A 21043-nucleotide genomic window follows, 5' to 3' on the forward strand; every position below is an offset into this window, starting at 1 on the left:
AGGCTGCGGGGCCGACGGGACGGTTTGAGGACTGGGCTCGGCCGGGGGGGGGGGGGACTCCAACCTTCACCCTCGCCGGCCCCCGCCCCAACTCCCCGCCGTCTCCCGGCGCCGCCACTTCAGGCAGCCCACTCGGCCCGGCCTCTCCCCGCGCCCGGACCACCCCCCATGGGGTGCTCTCACTGCGCAGCGAGTCCCTCCGCTGCCTCCTCCCAGCCCAAAATGGCGGCGGCGGCGGCCACCGAGCTTCTCCGTCGCCTTCCTCAAGGCTAGGGAGCCCTCCGCGTGTAAGCCCCGCCCCCCTACCCACCCACCCCCGTCAGCCGGATCTACTTTTCTTCCCCGGTTAAAGACTAACGCCATCAATGAACTCTTTAATTGAGTTCTGACAGGGCGGGTGCAGTTGTGCTTCCGCACAGCTAGTTGTTGACAAAAGTGAGAAGAGTGGCAGACGGGCGACCCAATCAGAGAGCAGACCGGTGAGCGCGGGACGTCCACGCAAAAGCAGATAGGTTTTTTTTTTTTTGGCGTTCTTGGGTTCTACGGATGTTGACGTAATGGGAGCGTGAAGGTATCCAGAGCAGCTTTCCTCAGCTGGAAGAACTACAACTCCCAGCAGTCACTGCGCTGCCAGGCTGTCCTCTTCGGCCCCCCATCTCCCTACTCTCTCCCCCCCTGGTCCCCCCCCCCCCCCCCATCTTAGTGCCTGAGCGGCTTGGCCAGAGCTGCTGCTACTGCAGCAAGAGGTAGGGCTGAGGCGTTGAGAATTTCATGGACAGGCGGTGGCACAGAAAGACACACAGAGGTAGTGGTGTACACTAAGCCCTTGACAGCAAATAGGTCAGTCCCACCTTTGCTAAACCTCCCTCCCATGACTATTTCTCCTCCTCCAAGAAATCCATTTTTTACCCTCATTTGTTTTCCCTGACAGCTGCATGTAGTATTAAGACTTCTTTCCTCTATTTTCCCTTCCCTTGAGGCAGCAGAGTAGCCGTCCAGGCCCTGTCGACAAAATGACTTCCACCATTGATGGGGCCCCAGGTGGTCAAGCTAGGGACCTTCCAGGAGCCACAGACCCACCCCATCCCCAGCTTCCCAAAGCAGTTGCCTTTCTGTTTGACAGAGCTTAGGGCCTACCTTCCTAACTGTCAGCCTGGTCTTCACTTCCTAGGAGAGTGGAGGCTTGGGGCCTGAGAAACAGGACTGGGAAAATGGCCTCGCTATCCCATTCAGCCCCTGGCTGGCTAGAGGTGTGAAAACTAGGGTATGGAAGCAGCCTTCTTCCAAGTCTTCATTTGAAAGTGGAGGCATTGCAGGGCTGAGGCCACAAAATGGCTGCAGCAGCAGCTGCTGCCGCCGCTGGTGGTGGTAGTGGTGGTGGTGGGGCAAACAATTCTTGACCAACCGGATTCTGCCTGAGGACTTCGGTTTCTGTTGTTATTCAAAGCAGGTGACACTAGTTAAAGGCATCTACTGAAAGTAGGAGAAGATGGCCACTCTGAACCATACCAACTGTAATACAGAGTCACCAGCTGCTCTGGAGCAGGAGAGGGTAAGTACTCACCCCTCCCAACCACCTGAGGCCGGAAACGTGGGGTCGATACGCTGAAATCCTAGGGGGTTCGGTTCGGTTCGGTTGTTTGTTTCAAATGTGCTTATAGATTTAGAAAAGTGGTATTTTGTTTTATTTTTGTTTGAAACAGGGGTCTCTCTGTGTATTCCTAGCAGGCTTTGAACTTGCAACCACACTCTTCTTTCAGCCTTATTAGTGCTAAAATTGCAAGGCTAAAAAAGTCTGTACTACCACACCCAACTAGAAAGTCAGTGTTTTAAATGAGTCTGTACTGTGCTCTGGGAAATAGGCCAGAATGTGATTCAGGGATATCTCATGAATTCCTTAAAAGCCCTTCAGGGTAGGAAGTATTTCTAGTTGACAGAAGCTAAGGTTCGGAGAGAGGCTATACCATCTCCATAACTGTGCAGCCTTGGAGCAACAAAATTCCACTTTAAACTCAGAGTCTTCCAATAACAGAGCCTTGCCTCTCAGTGACAAATGACCTCAAGGACAATAGCTTGGTTGGAGATTTGCACTTTCCCCCCCCCCCCCCCCAGGCTGAGAACCAAGAATGAAACAGGAAAAGAGGTTTTTTATCTACAGGTTGGGGGGTGGGGTGGGGCAAGAAAAACTAAAAAAAAAAAAAAAGAGGAGAGAAAGGTCCTAAGTCCTGACAACAGGAGCCCGCAGGTCCCAGCCCACTTTAACAATCCCCTCATCACCCACACTCCCGAAATAGCAGAGAGCCAAGAATCAAGAGATTTGGTTTTTGTGGTTGTTGTTGATTTTGCAGTGCTGGGGCTTGAACCCAGGGCCTTGCAAACGGTAGAAAAGTGCTTTATCATGGAGCTATATGCCCAAGCCTTTGTTGTTGTTTCTTTTGGTTTTTTTGGGGGGGGGTGGGGGGGGGTGGAGGGTGGATAGTGGTTCTCTGTATAATGGTTCTGGCTGTCCGGGAACTCTCTATAGACCAGGCTGGCCTTGAACTCTCAGAGATTCACATGCCTCCACTTCCTAAGTGCTAGCATTATACATGTATGTCACAAGGTCTGGCTCAGAGAAGCTTTTGATCCATCTTACGCAGCCATTTCCAGGGTTTCTTAGACGTACTTTATTTGAAACATACGGCATATCAGTGCTGGAAGGTTCAGAGAGGGCATGTGACTCATGAAGGTTACACAGCTTACTATATACAGTGATCATGGTGGTAGAGGGACAGTGCCTCAAAACGGAGACAACAGGTAAGCTGAAGGACAGAGCTGGCTTGCTTTTAGGCAAGAATCACTAGGGTGCCAGCGCTGGGTGCTGGCCTGTCTTTGCATTCCCAGTACTTTGTCTCTGGAGGGTGGGCAGCAGAGCCATCTTAGTTGGCCCAAGCTACCAGTGAGACAAGGCCAGTCCCTTATTATTGGTGATCTTCTTGCAGGTGAAAGAACACTACAAACAAGTCACAACATATCTCCACCCCCTCCCCAGAATTCCCTTAGCATCCCTGAATCTCACAATAGGACAGGCATGGTGCTGCTTTGTGGCATAAACCGGAACTCAGGAGGATGAGGCAGGATTGCTGAAGATTAGAGACCAGGCTTGGCTACAAATTGAGTCCCAGACTATCCTGGGCTATCAAGTGAGACTCTTTCACAAACCCCGCCACACCCCAAATAATCCAGGAACCCATGTATACACTCACAGAATATACAAGGCTGCAAGCAGTTTGTCCCTGAAAGCAAACCCTAAGCTCCCCTGCTCAGAGGTCAGCAAGATAGCTCAGCAGGTAAAGGTGATTGCACCAAGCCTGACATCCTGAGTTCAACCTCCAGCATCTACACAGCAGAAAGGGAAAACCAACTCCCGCAAGTTATCCTGTGACCGAAACACACACACACACACACACACACACACAAGTCATTAGGGTGGGTCTGGAAACACACTTACATAATAAGTAAATGTAATAAAATTTTTAAAGAAACCCCTGCTCAGATGCCACGGTGTGCGTATAAAACAGCATGCCAATGATAGTGGTTATTATTAGAAATCTCCCTAACCACAAACTGAGCAATTCCCCCTCTCTCCCCACACCCGGGACTCCCACCCTCACCACACAGATAAGCCGGTGCACATGCTGTCTCTCTCCCTTTCCTCTCTCAAGGTCTCATTGTATCAACCCTGGCTGGCCTGGAACTTGACAGGCTGGCCTCAGACTCATCTGCTTGCCTTTGTCCCCAAACTCTGGGATTGCCGGGTTAAACCTCTCTCTACCTCTTCAAAGTTCTGAAATCTCTCTGCGACCTCTCCTTGCTTGGGACCTCTCGCTGCCACACACACAAAGAGAGAAACAGCCTGGTATTTATTTACTGGGCATGGAGGTAGAGTGACACATCTTCAGGGGATGGAGAGTAGTAGTTCCGGGCGTGCTGGGAACTGCAAGAGGCTGCCCTTGTGACATGGTAGCGTAGTTGAGGAGGAGAGGTGGGAGAGCCACTTTCATAGGGCCTTCAGGGAGAACATCACCACACAGGCAACATTAGAATTCACTCGTGGGCAAGAGGGAAGGCCCTACCATGCAGAGCTAAAAGCACAGCCAGGTATGGTGGCGCACACCGTTAATCCCAGCACTGGGGAGGCAGGGGCAGGTAGATCCCTGTGAGTTCGAGGCAAGCCTGGTCTATACAAAGTGAGTCCAGGACAGCCAAAGCTACACAGAGAGACCTTGTCTCAAAAAAAAAAAAAAAGAAAGAAAGAAAAAGAAAACAAAACAAAAAAAAAGCTAAAAGCAGGATTTGTCATATAATTTTGGGGGGTTGAGGGAGTGTGGGGAATCCCTGTTCAGAAGTCATTATGTTCAAACCCTGGCCTGGTAGCACAGGCCTATAGTCCTAGCTATTCAGGAGGCTTGAGGCAAATGGATTATAAACTCGAGACGTGCCTGGGTATAGAGTGAGTTCAAGTTCAGCCTGGGAACCTTAGTAAAAATTAAAGGGCTAGGAATACAGCAGAGTGACATGGTGCCTGCTGAGCATGCGTGAAATTCTGGCTTCAATAAAGTTACAAAATTCAGAACTAGTTATAGCGTCATGTACCTGTTAATTGGCCCCAGCTCCTTGTGAGGCTGAGACAGGAAGATAGTGAGTTTGAAGCCAGCCGGGTTACAGTAGGAAGACACCCCCACCCCCGCCCCAAGCTTGAAGGATAGCAGAGTATTAAACCAAGTATTAATCTCTTCTGAGGTATTCAGGTAGCCCAGGCTGTCTTTGAGCCTGGCTTGAAGTCCTGATCCTCCTGCCTCCACCACCTAGTGCTGGAATTTACAGGCTGCCACATCCAGCTCCCCTATTTCTCTCTCTCTCTCTTTTTAAAAAAGATTTATTTATTTACTATTTGTATAGTATTCTTCCCGCATGTGTGCTTACAAGGTACCAGATCTCATTGTAGATGGTTGTGAGCCACCATGTGGTTGCTGGGAATTGAACTGAGGACCTTAAGGAAGAACAGACAGTGCTCTTAACTTCTGAGCCATCTCTCCAGCCCCCACCCCCACCCCCGCCCCCTATTTTTTATTTGAATAGTACTTGTGGAATGCCTACTCTAGGTCCGGTATTGTTCTGGACATTGAAATGACCAGTGAAGGGCCACCTGGCATGCATGAAACCCTGAGTCTGAGCCCCAGCACCGCATAAACCAGGCATGTTGGCACATGTCTGTAATCCAGCATTCAGGAGGTGCGTGCAGGCAGGCAGATCAGAAGTTCAAGGTCATCTTCGGTTGCACGAGTGAGTTCAAAGCCAACCTGGTCTTTGGAGATGCTACTCAAAAAGTTTTTAAAAAGATGGAAAAAAAGAAGGAAAAAAATAAATGACTAGTGACAGTGAAATACTCAGGTGAAATGCTTTTCTCCCCACTGGAAGAAACGCAGTTAAATTGTTGGGAAAGGGTGAGGGACAGGAGGCAGGTGTGAGAGGGCTGCATGGATCATGGATCGGGAAGGACTCTGCTCCCAGGCAAAGGCTGTCTGTGATCCACCCTCCTTCCTCTCTCTAGACCTCTCCTGGTCTGCGGAGCCCCCAGATAGCCCACGAGCCTCATGACTTTGGTGGTACCATGCTTCCGCCACCAGGAAGGGAGAGTCACTCGGAGGATGAAGGGATTGCCCCCGCTGACGGCGGTGGCTCAAGCTGTACCATTAGGGGTTCTCGGACCCAGAGCTCTGGGGCCTGTTCAGTGGAGGCGGTGCTGGCCCGGAAGAAGCACCGCAGGCGGCCATCAAAGCGCAAGCGGCACTGGAGGCCTTACTTGGAGCTGAGCTGGGCTGAGAAGCAACAGCGGGATGAGAGGCAGAGCCAGAGGGCCTCCCGGGTTCGCGAGGAGATGTTCGCCAAAGGCCAGCCCCTGGCACCCTACAACACCACCCAGTTCCTCATGAATGACCGTGACCTGGAGGAGCCTAACCTGGATGTACTTCACGGCCTGTCCTACCCAGGCTCCAGTGGGGAGAATGAAGCGGGGGACAGTGACGGGCCAGGCCGAGCCCATGGGGAATTCCAGCAGCGGGACTTCTCTGAGGCCTATGAGCGCTACCACACCGAGAGCCTTCAGGGCCGCAGCAAGCAGGAGCTGGTGCGAGATTACCTGGATCTGGAGAGGCGACTGTCACAGGCTGAGCAGGAAACTCGGAGGCTCCAGCAGCTGCAGGGGCACCCCGGCAGGCAACCCTGCCAACAGGTGGAGGAGCTGGCTGCTGAGGTGGAGAGGCTCAGGACTGAAAACCAGCGGCTTCGGCAGGAGAACGAGATGTGGAACCGAGAGGGCAGCTGCTGTGACCAGGAGAAGCCAGCTGCAGAAGGGACCCCCAGACCCAAGGATAAGACCCCATTTCATAACCACTCAGGCCAGCTGGGTCACAAGGAGACAAGTGACAGATGAAAGCTACTCCCAGCACCCCTGCCCCGCTGAGAACTGCTGAGACATGGTCAGTGTTTCCCTTGTCATTTCCACGGTTGGCCCTTTGATGTCATCTTACTTTTTACAGAGCAATTAAATGGCCTTGAAAGACCTAGAGAGTGTGGCTAGAATTGATTTCACAAGGGTTCTCCTCCTCTTCCTCTTCTTCCTTCTTCTTTTTGGTATTTCTTTTTTTTTTCTTTCTTTCTTTCTTTTTTCTTTTTTTGTGATAGGGTTTCTCTATGTAGCCTTGGCTGTCTCTTTGTAGACCAGGCTGGCCTTGAACTCACAGCAGTCCGCCTGCCTCTGCCTCCTGAGTGCTGGGATTAAAGGCGTGCGCCACCACGCCCGGCTCTAACACAGGGTTTCATGCACACTAAGCAAGAGCTCTACTAATTGCAGCACACCTCCAGCTAAAACCCTCCTGTTGGGGCCGAAGAGATGATGGTCAGTGGTTAAGAGACCTTGTTGGTCTGTTTGAGGACTGGAGTTTGGTTTCCTGCATCTACAGGTGACTCACAACTGTCTGTCACTCCAGTTCCAGAGGATCTGATGCCCTCTTTTGACCTCTGTCTCACACACACACACATACTCCCACACACTCACACTCTTATGACCTCTGTACATATGCATGCACACATATGTGCATGTATACACATAAATAGAAAATCCTAAAAACAGACAAGCAAAAAACCCCAAACTTGTGGGGTGGGGATACAGGTTAAAGGTGGTGGTGCATTTGCCTAGCATTCTGGAAGCGTGGAGTAAGAAGACCATTGTCCCAGAAAGGTCTCGGTCTTTTCTTGCTCCAAGCCTGGGGAGATAGCCAACTTTTAGATGGGTCCCCATTGGTTCCCAGGATACCCAAACCACACTCTCATGTCTTAGAGCAATCATCTTGTAGTGAGGGAATTAGAGGTGGGGGGAGGGGTGGGGAAGCTCAGTCAGGAGTCCCCAGGTTCAACTAGGACCTCATATTCCCGTTGCCACATGGTAGTGGGGCTGGGGGCAGTGCCTGTAATGCCAGCCTTCAGCCAGGAGAGTCATAAATCCCAAGCCAGCCTGGGCTACAGCTTGAGACCTTCCTGGAGGAGCTTGGAGCCCCCCTTTGCCCCCCCCCCGGGGGAGGAGAAGACCTAGGCCTGGCATTTGTTCAGACCTTGTCCCCAGGCTCCCTGGGTTGTCACCACAGTTCAGAGGGCCAGGCCTCCTTGAGCTTGATCTTTACCCTGGCTTCCTGCCTCGGTTAGCCATTATAGTCTACCCTACCCCCTTACCTCTGGGAGAGACCTTAGAAGTAAGCACCCAAGGTGCACTGGTGACAGATGAAGGCCTACAGTAAAAGGGACAGCAAGTGGATCCTTAGCAGAGCTCTTCTGTTGTCTCCCTTCTAGTCCTCCTCCTGTTGGTCTAATGAAGTGTGTGGTCAGTTCCCTGTGAACTATGCACAGGCCTGACTCCTCGATGGAGTGGACCGGAGCACGCAGACATGCAGTGTGTGTCCCCACCTCCAGCAGATGCTATCCATATGTCATCTCTAGCTGGTACTGAGGGGAATGGAGCTCACCAGGGAGCTCCTGTCTCTGACACCAGGCACAGGGAGGATCCTAGACCCGGAGGACCTAGCCTACTTTGCCTTTCAGAGGTTTGGACGGACCACATTGGGCAAGAGAAGGGCTCAGCACGCAACTGTCAGGGATGGAAATGTTGACAAGCCCTGTGGATTGCCAGGACTGCTTTTATTTCTGTACTCTGCCACACCCAGGCCTGGCTAGCACCTTCAGTAACAGAATGGAGGAAGGGATCGGTTTCCAGGGAAAGCAAAGCTCCAGGCTGAGTGGGACCTGTCCCCAGAGCCCTGGTCCAAGGGTTTGCCTCCTTCTCTTGCGTTCCCAGACTGCTGTCAAGAACACCAGCTGGAACGATTGTCCCCACTTTGCAGATGGGAAGCCCAAGGCTCAGAGAGGAAGTGACTGTCCAGACTCCAGGATAGCTCATCAGGAATCTGCTGGGTACTAGTCTGTCGCCTCCCATCTGCTGCTGCTGCCTTCCGCAGAGCGCGGGGAGCCTGGGGCTGAGGGAGGACCAGGGCAAAGTTGTTTACCCAGAGGCAAAGCTCTGAGTGTGTGTGTGTGTGTGTGTGTGTGTGTGTAGGGGAAGAGAAGATTCCAAAAGGCTGCTGGAGTGTGTGGGAAGCGTGTGGAGCCGGGTGTGGGTGGGCCCTTAGTAGTAGCATGATTGCAAATTGCCGGGCAAAGGGCAGGTGAGGAGGCTGGCCCCTCTTGGTCCAGGAGCTAAGGAGTGTGAAGGAAGGAAGGAAAGCTGCCAGCCACCTCCACCCCTTACAAACACATAAAATGGCTGAAGGGCTTTTGGCCAGGGCAGCAGAGAGGTGAATTAATTTCCCCAAGGCTGGGGGTTGGGGTGGGTGGGGGTGGGGGATAGGGGTAATGACAAAGGACAGGGTGGGCCAAGGAAAAAAAACAAAGCAAAGGGTGATCTGGGGAAGAGTCAGGCCTGACTGAAGGGATTGGGTGGGGGTGGGTGTTAGTGAAGAAAGTCACGTCAACTCTGGCCTCCAGCTGCTCCCTCAATCTCAGGATCAGCAGTGTCAAGAGAGGCATTTCTTGCAGCTCAGTGCTGGGGGAGAGACGGGCCAGGTGTGAGTCCCTCTCACACGTGCCCCCCCCCCTTTCCCTTCAGCGGCTCCTCTCTCTCTTTGGGCAGCCAGGTCCTGATGTCTGGACTCCTGTATTCCAGTATGGCACGACAGAGACCACTTCCTCACAGTCACAGCTGGGGGACACAGGCTTTCACAGCAAAGCTCAGTCAGTGGCTTATTTGCCTCTGACCTCTTGATTACTGGGTCAGGAGAGGCCCAGAAAATAATTCCTCATGGGACTGACTGTGGAAGCTTCCCACCACGGCTGCCTGCCTGCCTGGCCAGATCTCTCTCTCTCTTTTTTTTTCCCCTCCACCAGGGACCCTCTGATCCCAGGTGGCAATTCTAGTACCTCCAGGCAGATAACTTCCTGCAGTAGGATCAAGTCTGAGAGATGGCAAAATGGGCAGAGGCAATGGGGTGAGTGTAGAGGAAGCATTAAGGATATAAGCAAGTAAGTCAGTATGGAGAGAGCCTGTAGCTGGGTCCGTTGTCCCTCTTGAGAACGGTAAGGTTGGCACTGGCCCTTTAAGTGGGGGTGCCAGCCAGGGCCCTCCCCCAGCCAACCCAATTGATGGGCACACTGAGCATGTGCAAGGTCTGTGCAAGTGAGGAGGGGAGGAGGTTGGGGGTATAGATTCTGGAGGGAGCCTCCCACCCTCTACTTCCTGTAGCTGCCCCCGCTCTCCTTCCTGGGTCTCACAAAAGAGTCCCTCAGCGCTTCCCCACCCCAACCCCAAACTGCCCTTTGGGTCTGCTGAGCTACCAAGGGTTCTGGGCCGGCCCTCTGGTCTTGGGAAGTCTCTCCCCAGTGCCTGGAGGTGGTGAGTGCCAGCCTGGTGTGCTTCGCTGATGTGGCCAGTGGCCAATCATCTGCTGTTTCACATGTTCGATTTCATTCCATCAGTGCCAGGGTTTTGAAGAGAAGCCTGTGATACTGCCCTGGAAATGAAAGGCAGAGAAGGGCGAGGTCCCCGCCCCCAGGTGCAAGTCCAGTCCAGGGGAAGGGGGAAGCAGACACCTGGGGCTCTGCTTGGAGCCTATTCGCCTGGTCCTGCAGAGAGAACTTTTCTTCCTCTTCCTGCAGCGTCCAGCATCCTCCCCTGCTGCGTAGGAAATCTCCCCTGGACCTCAGCTCCTCCTGTGCAGTTGCTATCCTCACTCCTTTCTCTAGGCTTTGAACTTTAGGTACCATTATCTTTTGCTAAGCACAAGGGGATGGCTGGGCATGTAGCTCAGCTGTAGAAGAATGCTTTCTTAGTGTGCGCTAAGCCCTAGTTAGAGCCTCAGATAAATCCTGCTGCAATGGCTGATCACTGTAAGGGTTAGAAGGTCAAGGTCATCCATTTCAATGTGAAACCATGTTTCCCTCTACAACACACACACACACACACCTCCCAAAGCAAAGATACAGGGCTGGAGAGATGGCTCGGTGTTTAAGAGGGCTTGCTGCTCTTCCAGAGGACCGAGTTCAGATCCCAGCACCCATGTTGAGTTAGTCCTGACTGTACTTCAGCTCCAGGAGATAGATCTGACAGCCCCTTCTGATCTCTGCTCTCCCTCTCCCTCCCTCTCTCCTCCCTCCACCCAGCCCCCCCCCCCAGAACAGAAATACACGGTAAACTTATATAACATAAAATGTACCTTTCAAATGAGCAATTCAGGGGTGTTTCCATTCATAATGTATGCATCCCAACACCCCAGTACTATCTGATGCCATAAAAATGAAACCGTCAAGCTATTAAAGGTTATTCTCCTCTCTGCCCCAGTCCCCCTTCCCTCAGTCAGCTCTGAAAGCCACACACCTGGCTCCAGGTACCTGTGGGCTTTCTCAGCCTCTATAGATAGATTGTCAGATATGTCTGCAGCTGTACCACCCTGAAGATGCAATCTCTTCCTCAGTACTCCTAAGCAAGAGACTGGATGCCCATACCCAAAGTATAGTCTCCCTGAGGGTGCTATTGAGGGAGGAGCACTAGGCCTCAGATCCAGTTATGTTTGCCAGGGTCTGCTTTCCCTATTTGTGAGGTGCAGGCAGGAGTTTCAAGCCAGGCTGACCTCTAGGCAAGGCTCTGCTGCCCCCATCTTTTATCTTCTTGGGTCCTCATTGCAAGTTCAGGCAGTGACTATGGCCTCAGGGACAGTGTGATTCACACTGAAAGGCCTGGGGACAGTCACTTGAGATGAGGAAGCCTTAGCACAGAGAGGTTGAGAAAGAGGCCCAAGGTCACATCGTCTGCTGCAGGAGTGGCTGGGGTTTTGGGCAGTTCTTCCTGGTTATAGTTGAAGCACTTGGCCCCAGTGTTCCCCCTTATTTATTTATTTATTTATTTAGACTTTTGGAGATAGAGTTTCTCTGTGTAGCCTTGGCTGTCCTAGAACCTCTCTTTGTAGACCAGGCTGGCCTCAGACTCATAGAGATCTGTCTGCCTGTGCCTCCCAACTGTTGGGATTAAAGACAGCATGTACCACTATGCCCAGGTAGCTGTATTTACCACCTTCCCACCCCCCTACCCCCCTGCCGCTGCCCTTTTCTGTTGTTGTTTTTTTTCAAGACGGGGTTTCTCTGTGTAGCTTTGGCTGTCCTGGACTCACTTTGTAGACCAGGCTGGCCTTGAACTCATAGAGATTTGCCTGGTGGACAATGTTTTGTTTTGTTTTATTTGTTTGTTTGTTTTTATCGAGACAGAGTTTCTCTGTGTAGCCCTGGCTGCCCTGGACTCACTTTGTAGACGAGGCTGGCCTCGAACTCGCAGAGATCCGCCTGCCTCTGCCTCCCAAGTGCTGGGATTAAAGGCGTGTGCCACCACCGCCCGGTGGACAATGTTTTAATGGAAGATCCCATACATTTTACTACTCCCTGGGTATTGTGTAATCATAAATAGCTCCTTTCTGAAATGGTTTTTGGGAGTTCAACTCCCTCCCTCCGCCTCTTTATCTCTTCTTGGCTTCCCCTTTGCCTGAAATGCTAGCTAGCCTCTGGGGAGCTGGGAGGCACTGCTGGAAGGAACTAGAAGGCCAGGCCTTCCTGCAGGTCAGGGTGGCGGGAAGCATGGGAGAGATTTTCTCCATAGCCCAAAGTCCATCCCCTTACCCCAGACAGAGAGTTCTTTGTCCACCTTGTGGATCTGCTAGGGCCTGCCTGGTAGGGGACAAGCTGAGCAGCTGGTCCCCAGTTGGCTACCGAATCCCAGCTGCCTGTGGTTACGGACATTCCAGAGGCCTTTTGCCTCTGAGGCCATCTCTGGACCCCACCCAAGAAGGGACTTCCCCACGTCAGCCCTCAAGGCAGCAGCCTTGGGCAAGGAGAGGATGGGCCCCATCTACTGCTCAGGTCTAGCACCAGAGGCTCCAGGGAGGCAGTTCCTAAAGCAATTGAGGGGGGAGGCATGCAGACCTAACAGCCTCCAGCCCACCTCTGCTTTCACAGAGGATGAAAAGGGGGCTCTCTGTACAATTTCAAGTGGCTCCTCCTCTTTCCAGGCCCCTTCCTCAGTATCTTTCTCTGAGACTCTTTACCCTCAGTGGCAGAACCCAGACAGGCTCCCTCAAGTAGCATCTGGAGCCAAGTCCAGTAGTTCTGTGGTTGGGCTGGCCAGCTCCCACGCTGAGGATCACCAAGGTCCTTGACCCTACTGCCCTTTGCAGCTACATGCCCGCGGGCAGGTGACAAGGAAGCAGAGTCCTCCCAAGCTTGGAGACATTATTGTCCCCTCCATGGGTTCAATCCTAGTCCTCCACTCTCCACTCCGGAGAAAAAATCTGTCTTTCCCTGGGTCCCTGACGCAACAAACCTGACGCACGCTGCTGACTGTGTCTATACCCCCCACCCCACACCTGACTCACACCCCTTCACATAGGCTCCCCCTAAAAAATAAAAAAGAGCTAGCTGGGCGGTGGTGGTGCCGGCAGCACATGTGTTTAATCCCAGCATTTGAGAAGCAAAGACTGACAGCCGGGTCTACAATATGAGTCCAAGACAGCCAAAGCAATACACAGAGAAACCTTGCCTCAGACAAAACAAACAAAACCCTAAACTGCATTGTCGCCCTGGGCAGTGTTTCCAGTTCCCTGGGTTCCAGATTCTAGAAAACATTTATACAAATACTTTTTTCCCCTAACTGCTTATATAGTGGGGGCCCTAACACTGTTGAAAACGGCTTTCACTGTTATTTGAAATTTCTTGGTTTTCTTATTTTTGAGTTTTTGTTTTTTCGAGACAGGCTTTCTCTGTGTAGCCTTGGCTATCCTGGACTCATTTTGTAGACCAGGCTGGCCTAGAACTCAGAGATCCGCTTGCCTCTGCCTCCCTAAGTGTTGGGATTACGGGCATGTGCCACTGCGCCCAGCGAAATTCCTTGTTTTTCATAAACTTCTATTATATATGTATTTATACCTTTCTTCTTCTTCTTCTTCTTCTTTTTTTTTTTTAAGATTTAGTTATTTATTATGTATACAGCATTCTGCCTGCAGGCCAGAAGAGATGGTTGTGAGCCACCATATGGTTGCTGGGAATTGAACTCATGACCTTTGGAAGAGCAGTCAGTGCTCTTAACTGCTGAGCCATCTCTCCAGCCCCTACCTTTCTTTTTTCAAGACAGGGTTCCTCTGTACAGTTCTGGCTATATTGGAACTTACTCTGTAGACCAGGCTGGCCTCGAACATCAGAAGTCCGTCTGCCTCTACCTCCTGAGCGCTGAGATTAAAGCTGTGCGTCACTGGACCCAGCTGACGGTGACTTCTGCTTCTTGTGGTCGGGGCTTCTGGACTGGACATTCCCCTAGGTCTTCTGCAGGTGGCATGAGCCCAGCAGAGCTTTCAGAATCAAAGCCTTGCTTCCTTTGATAGTGTCTCCCATGTCCTCCTCCTCCTCTCCTGCAGGCTAGGATATGGATGCCTCTTTGGAACCAAGTTGACTTCTCCAAGGACCCAAAGTGTAGAAGTTAAGGGCACAAATGGGCATGGCACTGAACAGCATCAAATATTGCTTTATCTGCCCCATGGTGGTCCCTATACACCACAGAAGCCAAAGGGCAGATTCTCATGTCCCTTACCTGGACACAAAGCCTGCCAGTGAGAAGATGCCAGGCGTCACCAGGAGTGTAAGCAGCAACCATGTATTTATCCAAGAGCAGTAGGCTGGATGCGTTTGCGTCCCAAGACGGCTGTGACAAAGGACCAGCAACTGGCTTAGAACAACAGAAGAGAAGTTAACTGATTGTCTCACAATCTTAAGGCTAGGGGGTCAGAAATACTCCCTGAGAAACCAGTGGCGCACACCTGTAATCCCAGCATTCAGGAGGCAGAGGCAAGAGGATCTTTGTGAGTTCGAGGCTAGCCTGGTCTACAAAACGAGTCCAGGACAACCAAGGCTACACAGTGAAACCCTGTCTCGGAAAAAAAAAAAAAAAAAAAAAAAAAAGGGAGGGGGGTGTGAAACCCAGGGCTTCAAGCAATGTACTACTACTGTACTGCTGACCAACACCCCCAAACTTCCTGTTTCCGGTCTTCATGGGGGCTTCTTTCCTCTCTGTGCATCTGTCTCTGTCTAAATTCTCTCTTTTAGAAGGACACTGGTCCTATTGCATTAGCAGTCTCCCTAATAGCCTTATTTTAACTTGATTACCCCAGCAAAGACCTGATTTCCAAATGAGGCTATATTCTGAGGTGCTGGTGGGAGGGCAATGACTTAATGTGTAACTGTGGGGGCATGGGGCTGTTCTAGTGAGTTCTGTAGACACAGTCACATCCCCGTGGAGTTTATTTGTTTTTTGTTGTTGTTGTTTTTCGAGACAAAGTCTCTCTGTGTTAGCCTTGGTTGTCCTGGGCTCGTTTTGTAGACCAGGCTGGCCTCAAACTCACAGCGATCCACCTGCCTCTGCCTCCCGAGTGGTGGGATTACAGGTGTGCACCACCATGCCTGGCTCCCCGTGGAGTTTATGGTGCTAGGTTTAGGTTTGCTTTTTTTCATTTATTTATTAATTTACTCTCTTTATCATGTGATTCCAGCCCTCTCCCTCCTCTCCCCCAGGACTCACCCTTACACCCTCCCTGCCCTCAGGTTTGATTCTTATTGTTTCTGACAGGGTCTCTTGTGGCCCAGGCTGGCTTTGAACTCTCTGTGTAGAGTTCAAGGTCTGAGGGTGACCTGGAACTCCTCTTTCTCTTCCCCTACCAAGGGCCAGGCATAGACCATCCACATCTGGATTTCTGTCCCTTGTTCCTCCCGCCCCCCCCCCCACCCCTTTCCTGTCTTAGTCTCTGTTGCTATGAGAAAAAAAAAAACACAAGCCACTTGGGGAGGAAAGTGTTTATTTTGCTCACTTCTCCATGTCACAGGTCATCATCAAAGGGAGGGAGTCAGGACAGGAACTCATAAAGGCAGGATCAGGAGGCAGGAGCTGCTGCGTAAGGAAGGCATGGAGGAGTTGATGCTCACAGGCTTGCGCAGCCTGCTTTTGTATAGAACCCAGGACCACAGGCCCAGGGTGGCACCACTTACAATGGACCCACAATGGGCTGCATCCTCCCCTATCAATCATTAATTAAGAAAATGCCCTACAGGGGCCTGGAGAGATGGCTCAGTGGTTAAGAACACTGTCTGCTCTTCCAAAGGCCCCGGGTTCAATTCCCAGCACCCACATGGCAGCTCACAATCTGTCTGTAACTCCAGTTCCAGGGGCTCTGACACTCTCACACAAATGCACATAAAATAAAATTAAACACATTATTTTTAAAAAAAGAAAAAGGCACATCTTTAATTCCAGTACTCAGGAGGCAGAGGTAGGCGGATCGTGAGTTCGAGGCCAGCCTGGTCTACAAAGTGAGTCTAGGCCAGCCACAGCGAACACAGAGAAACTCTGTGTCGAAAAACCAATAAATAAATAAATAATAGAAAAAAGAAAGAAAATGCCTTATAGACTTGCCTGATCAGATGCTGGGTTTTTTTTAAATTGAAGTTCCCTCTGCTCAGAGGACTTTAGCTTGTGTCAAGTTAAAATAAAACTAAGACACATTTTCTTCTCTCTCTCTCTCTCTCTCTCTCTCTCTGGTGTTGGGATAATGGATGCTCACATTTATCATGTGGCGGTCAGAGGTCAATGGAGGTGTCTTCAGTTGCTGTCCTGGTTAGTTTTTTCTTTATTTGACACAAACTAGAGTCATCTGGGAGGACAGAAGCTCAGTTGGGGGACTGCCTTCATCAGATGCCTGTGGGCATGTGTGCCTGTGGGCATGTGTGTCTGTAGAACATTTTCTTGATTGATGGCTGATGTGGGAGGACCCAGCCCACCTTAGGTGGTTCAACCCCTGGGCAGGTGGTCCTGATTTGGGAAGCAGAGACAGGAGGATCTCTGAGTTCCTGGCCAGTCTGGTCTACAGAGCCAGTTCCAGGATATTTAGTACTACATAGAAAGACCCTGTCTCAAAACCCAAAAAACAAGCCGGGTGTGGTGGCGCACGCCTGTAATCCCAGCACTCGGGAGGCAGAGGCAGGCAGATCGTTGTGAGTTCGAGGCCAGCCTGGTCTACAGAGTGAATCCAAGACAGTCAGGGCTGTTACATAGAGAAACCCTGTCTCCAAAAAACAAAAACAAAAACAGAAGAGGGTGGGGGGGGGGAAGGAGGAGGAGGAGGAAGGAAGAGCCAAGCTGAACAAGCCATGAGGAGCAAGGCAGGCAGCAGCATTCCTACGCGGCGGTCCCTGCTTCTGCTTCTGCTTGTGTTCCAGCTCCTGGTGTCCCTGCATAACTGAATAAACTCATTCCTCCCTAAGTTGCTTTTGGTCATGGTGTTTATCACAGCAAGAAAACAAACTAAAAAATAAATTAAAAGAAATAAAGAAGGAAAAGAAAAGAAAAGAAAAAAAGAAAACCAACCATGGCGCCTTATCTTTTTTTTTTAAGTGCTTGATTTATTTATTTTATTTATTGCATATGAGTGCTTTATCTGCAGAAGAGGGTATCAGATTACATTGTAGAGATGGTTGTGAGCCACCATGTGGTTGCTGGGAATTGAACTCAGGACCTCTGGAAGAGCAGTCAGTGCTCTTAACCACTGAGCCATCTCTCCAGCCCCGCACCTTATCTTTTGAGACAAGGTTTTCCACTGAACTGAACTTGGGCCCCACTAGATTGGCTGGCCAGAGAGTTCCAGAGATCTTCATGTCTCTGCCATCCGATTCTGGGATTATAGTTTACAGCCACTGTTAATATTTTTACCTGCATTCCAGGGACCTGAACTCAGGTCCTTGTGCTCTGGCAGCAAGTACTGTGGTAGATTGTGTTTCTAGCTACTTTAATAGTCTTTTTTTTTTTTTTTTAACTTGTAGCCTTTTTTTTTTTAACAGTACTTAAGTTTTTATTTTTATTTTATTTTTTTAAAGATTTATTTATTTAATAAGTATACAATGTTTTGCCTGCATGTGTGCCTGCCCACCAGAAGAGGGCATCAGATCTCATTATAGATGGTTATGAGCCCCCATGTGGTTGCTGGGAATTGAACTCAATACCTCTGGAAGAGCAGACAGTGCTCTTAACCTCTGAGCCATCTCTCCAGCCCTTAAGTTTTTATTTTTATTGTATGGGTATGGGTATTTTTCCTGTGTGTCTGTCTGTCTGTGCACCATGTTTATGTATGGTGCCTGTGAAGGCCAAATGTCAGATCTCCTGTAATTGGAGTTAAGAGATGGTTGTGAGCTACCATGGGGATGCTAGGAATCAAACCCTGGTTCTTTGGAAGAGCAGCCAATGCCCTTAACCACTAAACCATTTCTCCAGCCCAACTGGTAACCTTCTTTTAAATACCACCCTTCATGCTGGGTGATGGTGGTGCACACCTACCTTTAACCCCAGCACTCAGAAGGCAGAGGCAAGAGAATCTATGTGAGTTTGAGGCCAGCCTGGTCTACAGAGCGAGTTCCAGGACAGTCAAGGGTACACAGAGAAATCCTGTCTCTAAAAACCAAAACCAAAATCAACCAAACAACTAACTAACTAACTAACTAGAGCATTTATGAAACATTCCAGGGAGTTCATGATGTTTTTATTCATCTGTGTTTGTTTGGGCCTGATTACCAGGTCCCCAATTCACAGATGAGGAGACTGGGTTTCATAGAACTGGATGGGCTTGTGTGGGGACGCAGGAGGAATAAATTGTAACACAAACAACAGGTACCAATATTTAGCCCTTGCTAGTTGCCAACCAGTACAAAGGGTGTGCCCTTCCTGCCATTTGGTCCCCTCAGACAGTCTGTAGGGGAAGAGGTTGAAACCACCAAAGTGGCTCTGCCTGTAATCTCAGCACTCTGCAAGTGGACACAGGAGGATTAAGAAATCAAGGTCGCCCGTAGTCCTTGGCTCTGTAGGGAGTTGGAGGCCAGCCTGGGCTACAAAACTTAAAAAATAAATAAATAAATAAAATAAAAAAAGAGAAAGAAGGTGAAGCCCCTAGCCCAAGGCCAAGTTGCTAATACGAGACTGCAGCAGCACTTGAACCCAGGCAGTCCAACTCAGCATCCAGCTCTTCACTGTATGTCTCAGAACAGTGACTCATACCTCATGTGGCTTTCTGGTCGCTTTTCATGACTCCAGCAGAGGGTCACGTCTGCCTCTGGTTTGGTACTTGCCATGCTAAGCCCTCGGGACCTGCACAGGAGTAGCCTTCACTCCTACCCTCCCAGCCATCTCTGCAGCCCTGGCCTGGATTCAGGATCCACCCATCCCTCCACCCCCACTCCCACCCCACCCCTCCCTGCTTCTTCCTTCTGCGGTTGCAGGCACCAGTCAGCCACAACCATGTCCTGGACACTCAGTCCACAGTGTAGCAGTGTTGGGAGGCGGGGTCCAGTAAGTGAGGTTGGATCACTGGGGCACAGAGTTGAAGGGATCTCGTAACCGTTGGTCTGAATGGGGTTGCTGAGGGAGGGGCAGAGATAAAAACAACTCTCCAGGGGCTGGAGAGATGGCTCAGAGGTTAAGAGCACTGGCTGTTCTTCCAAAGGTCCTGAGTTCAAATCCCAGCAACAACACAGTGGCTCACAACCATCTATACTGAGATCTAGTACCCTCTTTTGGCATGCAGGCACACATAATAAATAAATAAATCTTAAAAAAAACAACAACTCTCCATTCTCCCTGCCTCTGTTTCCAAGTGCTGGGTTCTCAGGTGTGCGCCACCATGCCGGAGCCACATTGGTTTGTGTTTTTAAATTACTCAGTCTGAGCTGGGTGGTGGTGGCGCACGCCTGTAATCCCAGCACTCCGGAGGCAGAGGCAGGTAGATCTCTGTGAATTCGAGGCCAGCCTGGTCTACAAAGCAAGTCCAGGATAGTCAAGGCTACACAGTGAAACCCTGTCTTGAAAAATAAATAACTAAATAAATAAATTACTCAGTCTGTGGTGTTTTGTCATAGGACCAAATGGACTATGGTATGCGGGGGGGGTGGGGGTGGGGGTGTCCTCTGGTTCCCGGCTGGCATATCCCTTCATTATTGCCTGGATCGTATGCAATCCTAATGATATGACCTCCCCACTGAGATCCTGAGGGTAAGACCCTTCCTTAGTGCCTTACACAGAGCCTGATACAAATAGAGCGTTTTTTTTTCTTTTTTTTTTTCTTTTTACTTACAAGAAATGTCTTGGAATGGTTCAATGGTTAAGAACACTTGCTACAGCCAGGCGTGGTGGCTCATGGCTTTAACCCCCAGCACTTTGGAGGCAGAGGCAGGCGGAGTGCTGTGAGTTCCAGGCCAGCCTGGTTTACAAAGTGAGTCCAGGATAGTCAAGGCTACACAGAGAAACCTTGTCTTGAAAAACCAAAAAACCGGGGCCGGGCGTGGTGGCGCACGCCTTTAATTCCAGCACTTGGGAGTTCGAGGCCAGCCTGGTCTACAAAGCGAGTCCAGGACAGCCAAGGATACACAGAGAGACCCTGTCTCGAAAAATTAAAAGAAAGAAAGAAAGAAAGAAAGAAAGACAAACCAAAAAACCAAACCAAACAAACAAACAAAAAAACACTTGCTGCTCTTCCAGAGGACCCACATTTGGGTTCCAGCACCCACATTGCGTGGCTCAAAACTACTTGTAACTCCAGCCCAGTGGGTGTAACTCCAACACTCACTCTGTCTTCTGAGGGCACACACTTCCCATATGCATAATTCAATAATAAAATAAATCTTTACCTTCTTTAACCTAGTTATTGTGTTTGTGGGGTGGCACACATGTGTCACAGCATGTACATGAGGTCAGAGGGCAAGACTCTGGGTCAGTTCTCTTCTTTTACCATGTGGGTGCTGGAATCTAATTCATCAACAAGTACCTTGACCTAGCTGGGCATGGTGGCGCATACCTTTAAACCCAGCACTCAGGAGGCAGATGCAGGCAGATCTCTGTGAGTTCAAGACCAGCCTAGTCTACAAATTGAGTCTAGGGCTTTTACACAGAGAAACCCTGTCTCGAAAATTCTAAACAAACAAACAAGTGCCTTGACCCACTGAGCCATCTTTTCAAGACAGGATTTCTCTGTATAGCTCTAGCTATCCCGGACTTATTTTGTAGACCAGGTTGGCCTCGAACTCATAGAGATCTGCCTGCCTCTGCCTACCGAGTGCTGGGATTAAATGTTGGTTTGTTTGTTTGTTTTGTTTTTTCGAGACAGGTTTCTCTGTGTAGCCCTGGCTGAACTGGACTCACTTTATAGACCAGACTGGCCTCGAACTCACAATGATCCACTTGCCTCTGCCTCACAAGTGCTGAGATTAAAGGTGTGTGCCGCCGCCACCACCCAGCTCCTCATGCTTTTGAGGCAGGTACTTTACTAACACTCACATAAAAGAGATAGAAACACAACGTCAGTGTAAATAATTCATAAATTACCTGCAGATCTCATTG

General features: G+C 50.3%; 1 protein-coding gene across 3 annotated transcripts; it reads left to right on the forward strand.

Annotated features, from left to right (window-relative positions):
* Positions 1 to 701: 701 nt before the first annotated feature.
* Positions 702 to 6604, forward strand: Hexim2 (HEXIM P-TEFb complex subunit 2). 3 transcript variants are annotated; one of them, XM_051158813.1, is made up of 3 exons: positions 702 to 840; positions 1448 to 1552; positions 5594 to 6604. In XM_051158813.1, exons 2-3 carry the CDS (start codon positions 1490 to 1492, stop codon positions 6473 to 6475), a joined length of 945 nt encoding a protein of 314 aa, XP_051014770.1. In that variant the 5' UTR covers positions 702 to 840; positions 1448 to 1489; the 3' UTR covers positions 6476 to 6604. The 3 variants fall into 3 exon arrangements, with proteins under 3 accessions (XP_051014770.1, XP_051014772.1, XP_051014773.1); XM_051158815.1 differs by having other exon boundaries at positions 703 to 840; positions 1451 to 1552; XM_051158816.1 differs by having other exon boundaries at positions 705 to 805; positions 1451 to 1552.
* The last annotated feature ends 14439 nt before the right edge of the window (positions 6605 to 21043 follow it).

This window comes from Acomys russatus, chromosome 16 (genome assembly GCF_903995435.1).
Source record: "Acomys russatus chromosome 16, mAcoRus1.1, whole genome shotgun sequence".
NCBI lineage: Eukaryota > Metazoa > Chordata > Mammalia > Rodentia > Muridae > Acomys > Acomys russatus.

Coding starts and splice junctions, on each gene's coding strand:
- Hexim2 (XM_051158813.1), top strand. CDS start 1,490: ATGGCCACTCTGAACCATACCAACTGTAATACAGAGTCACCAGCTGCT. Junction 1,553..5,593: donor CTGCTCTGGAGCAGGAGAGG/GTAAGTACTCAC, acceptor TCCTCTCTCTAG/ACCTCTCCTGGTCTGCGGAG.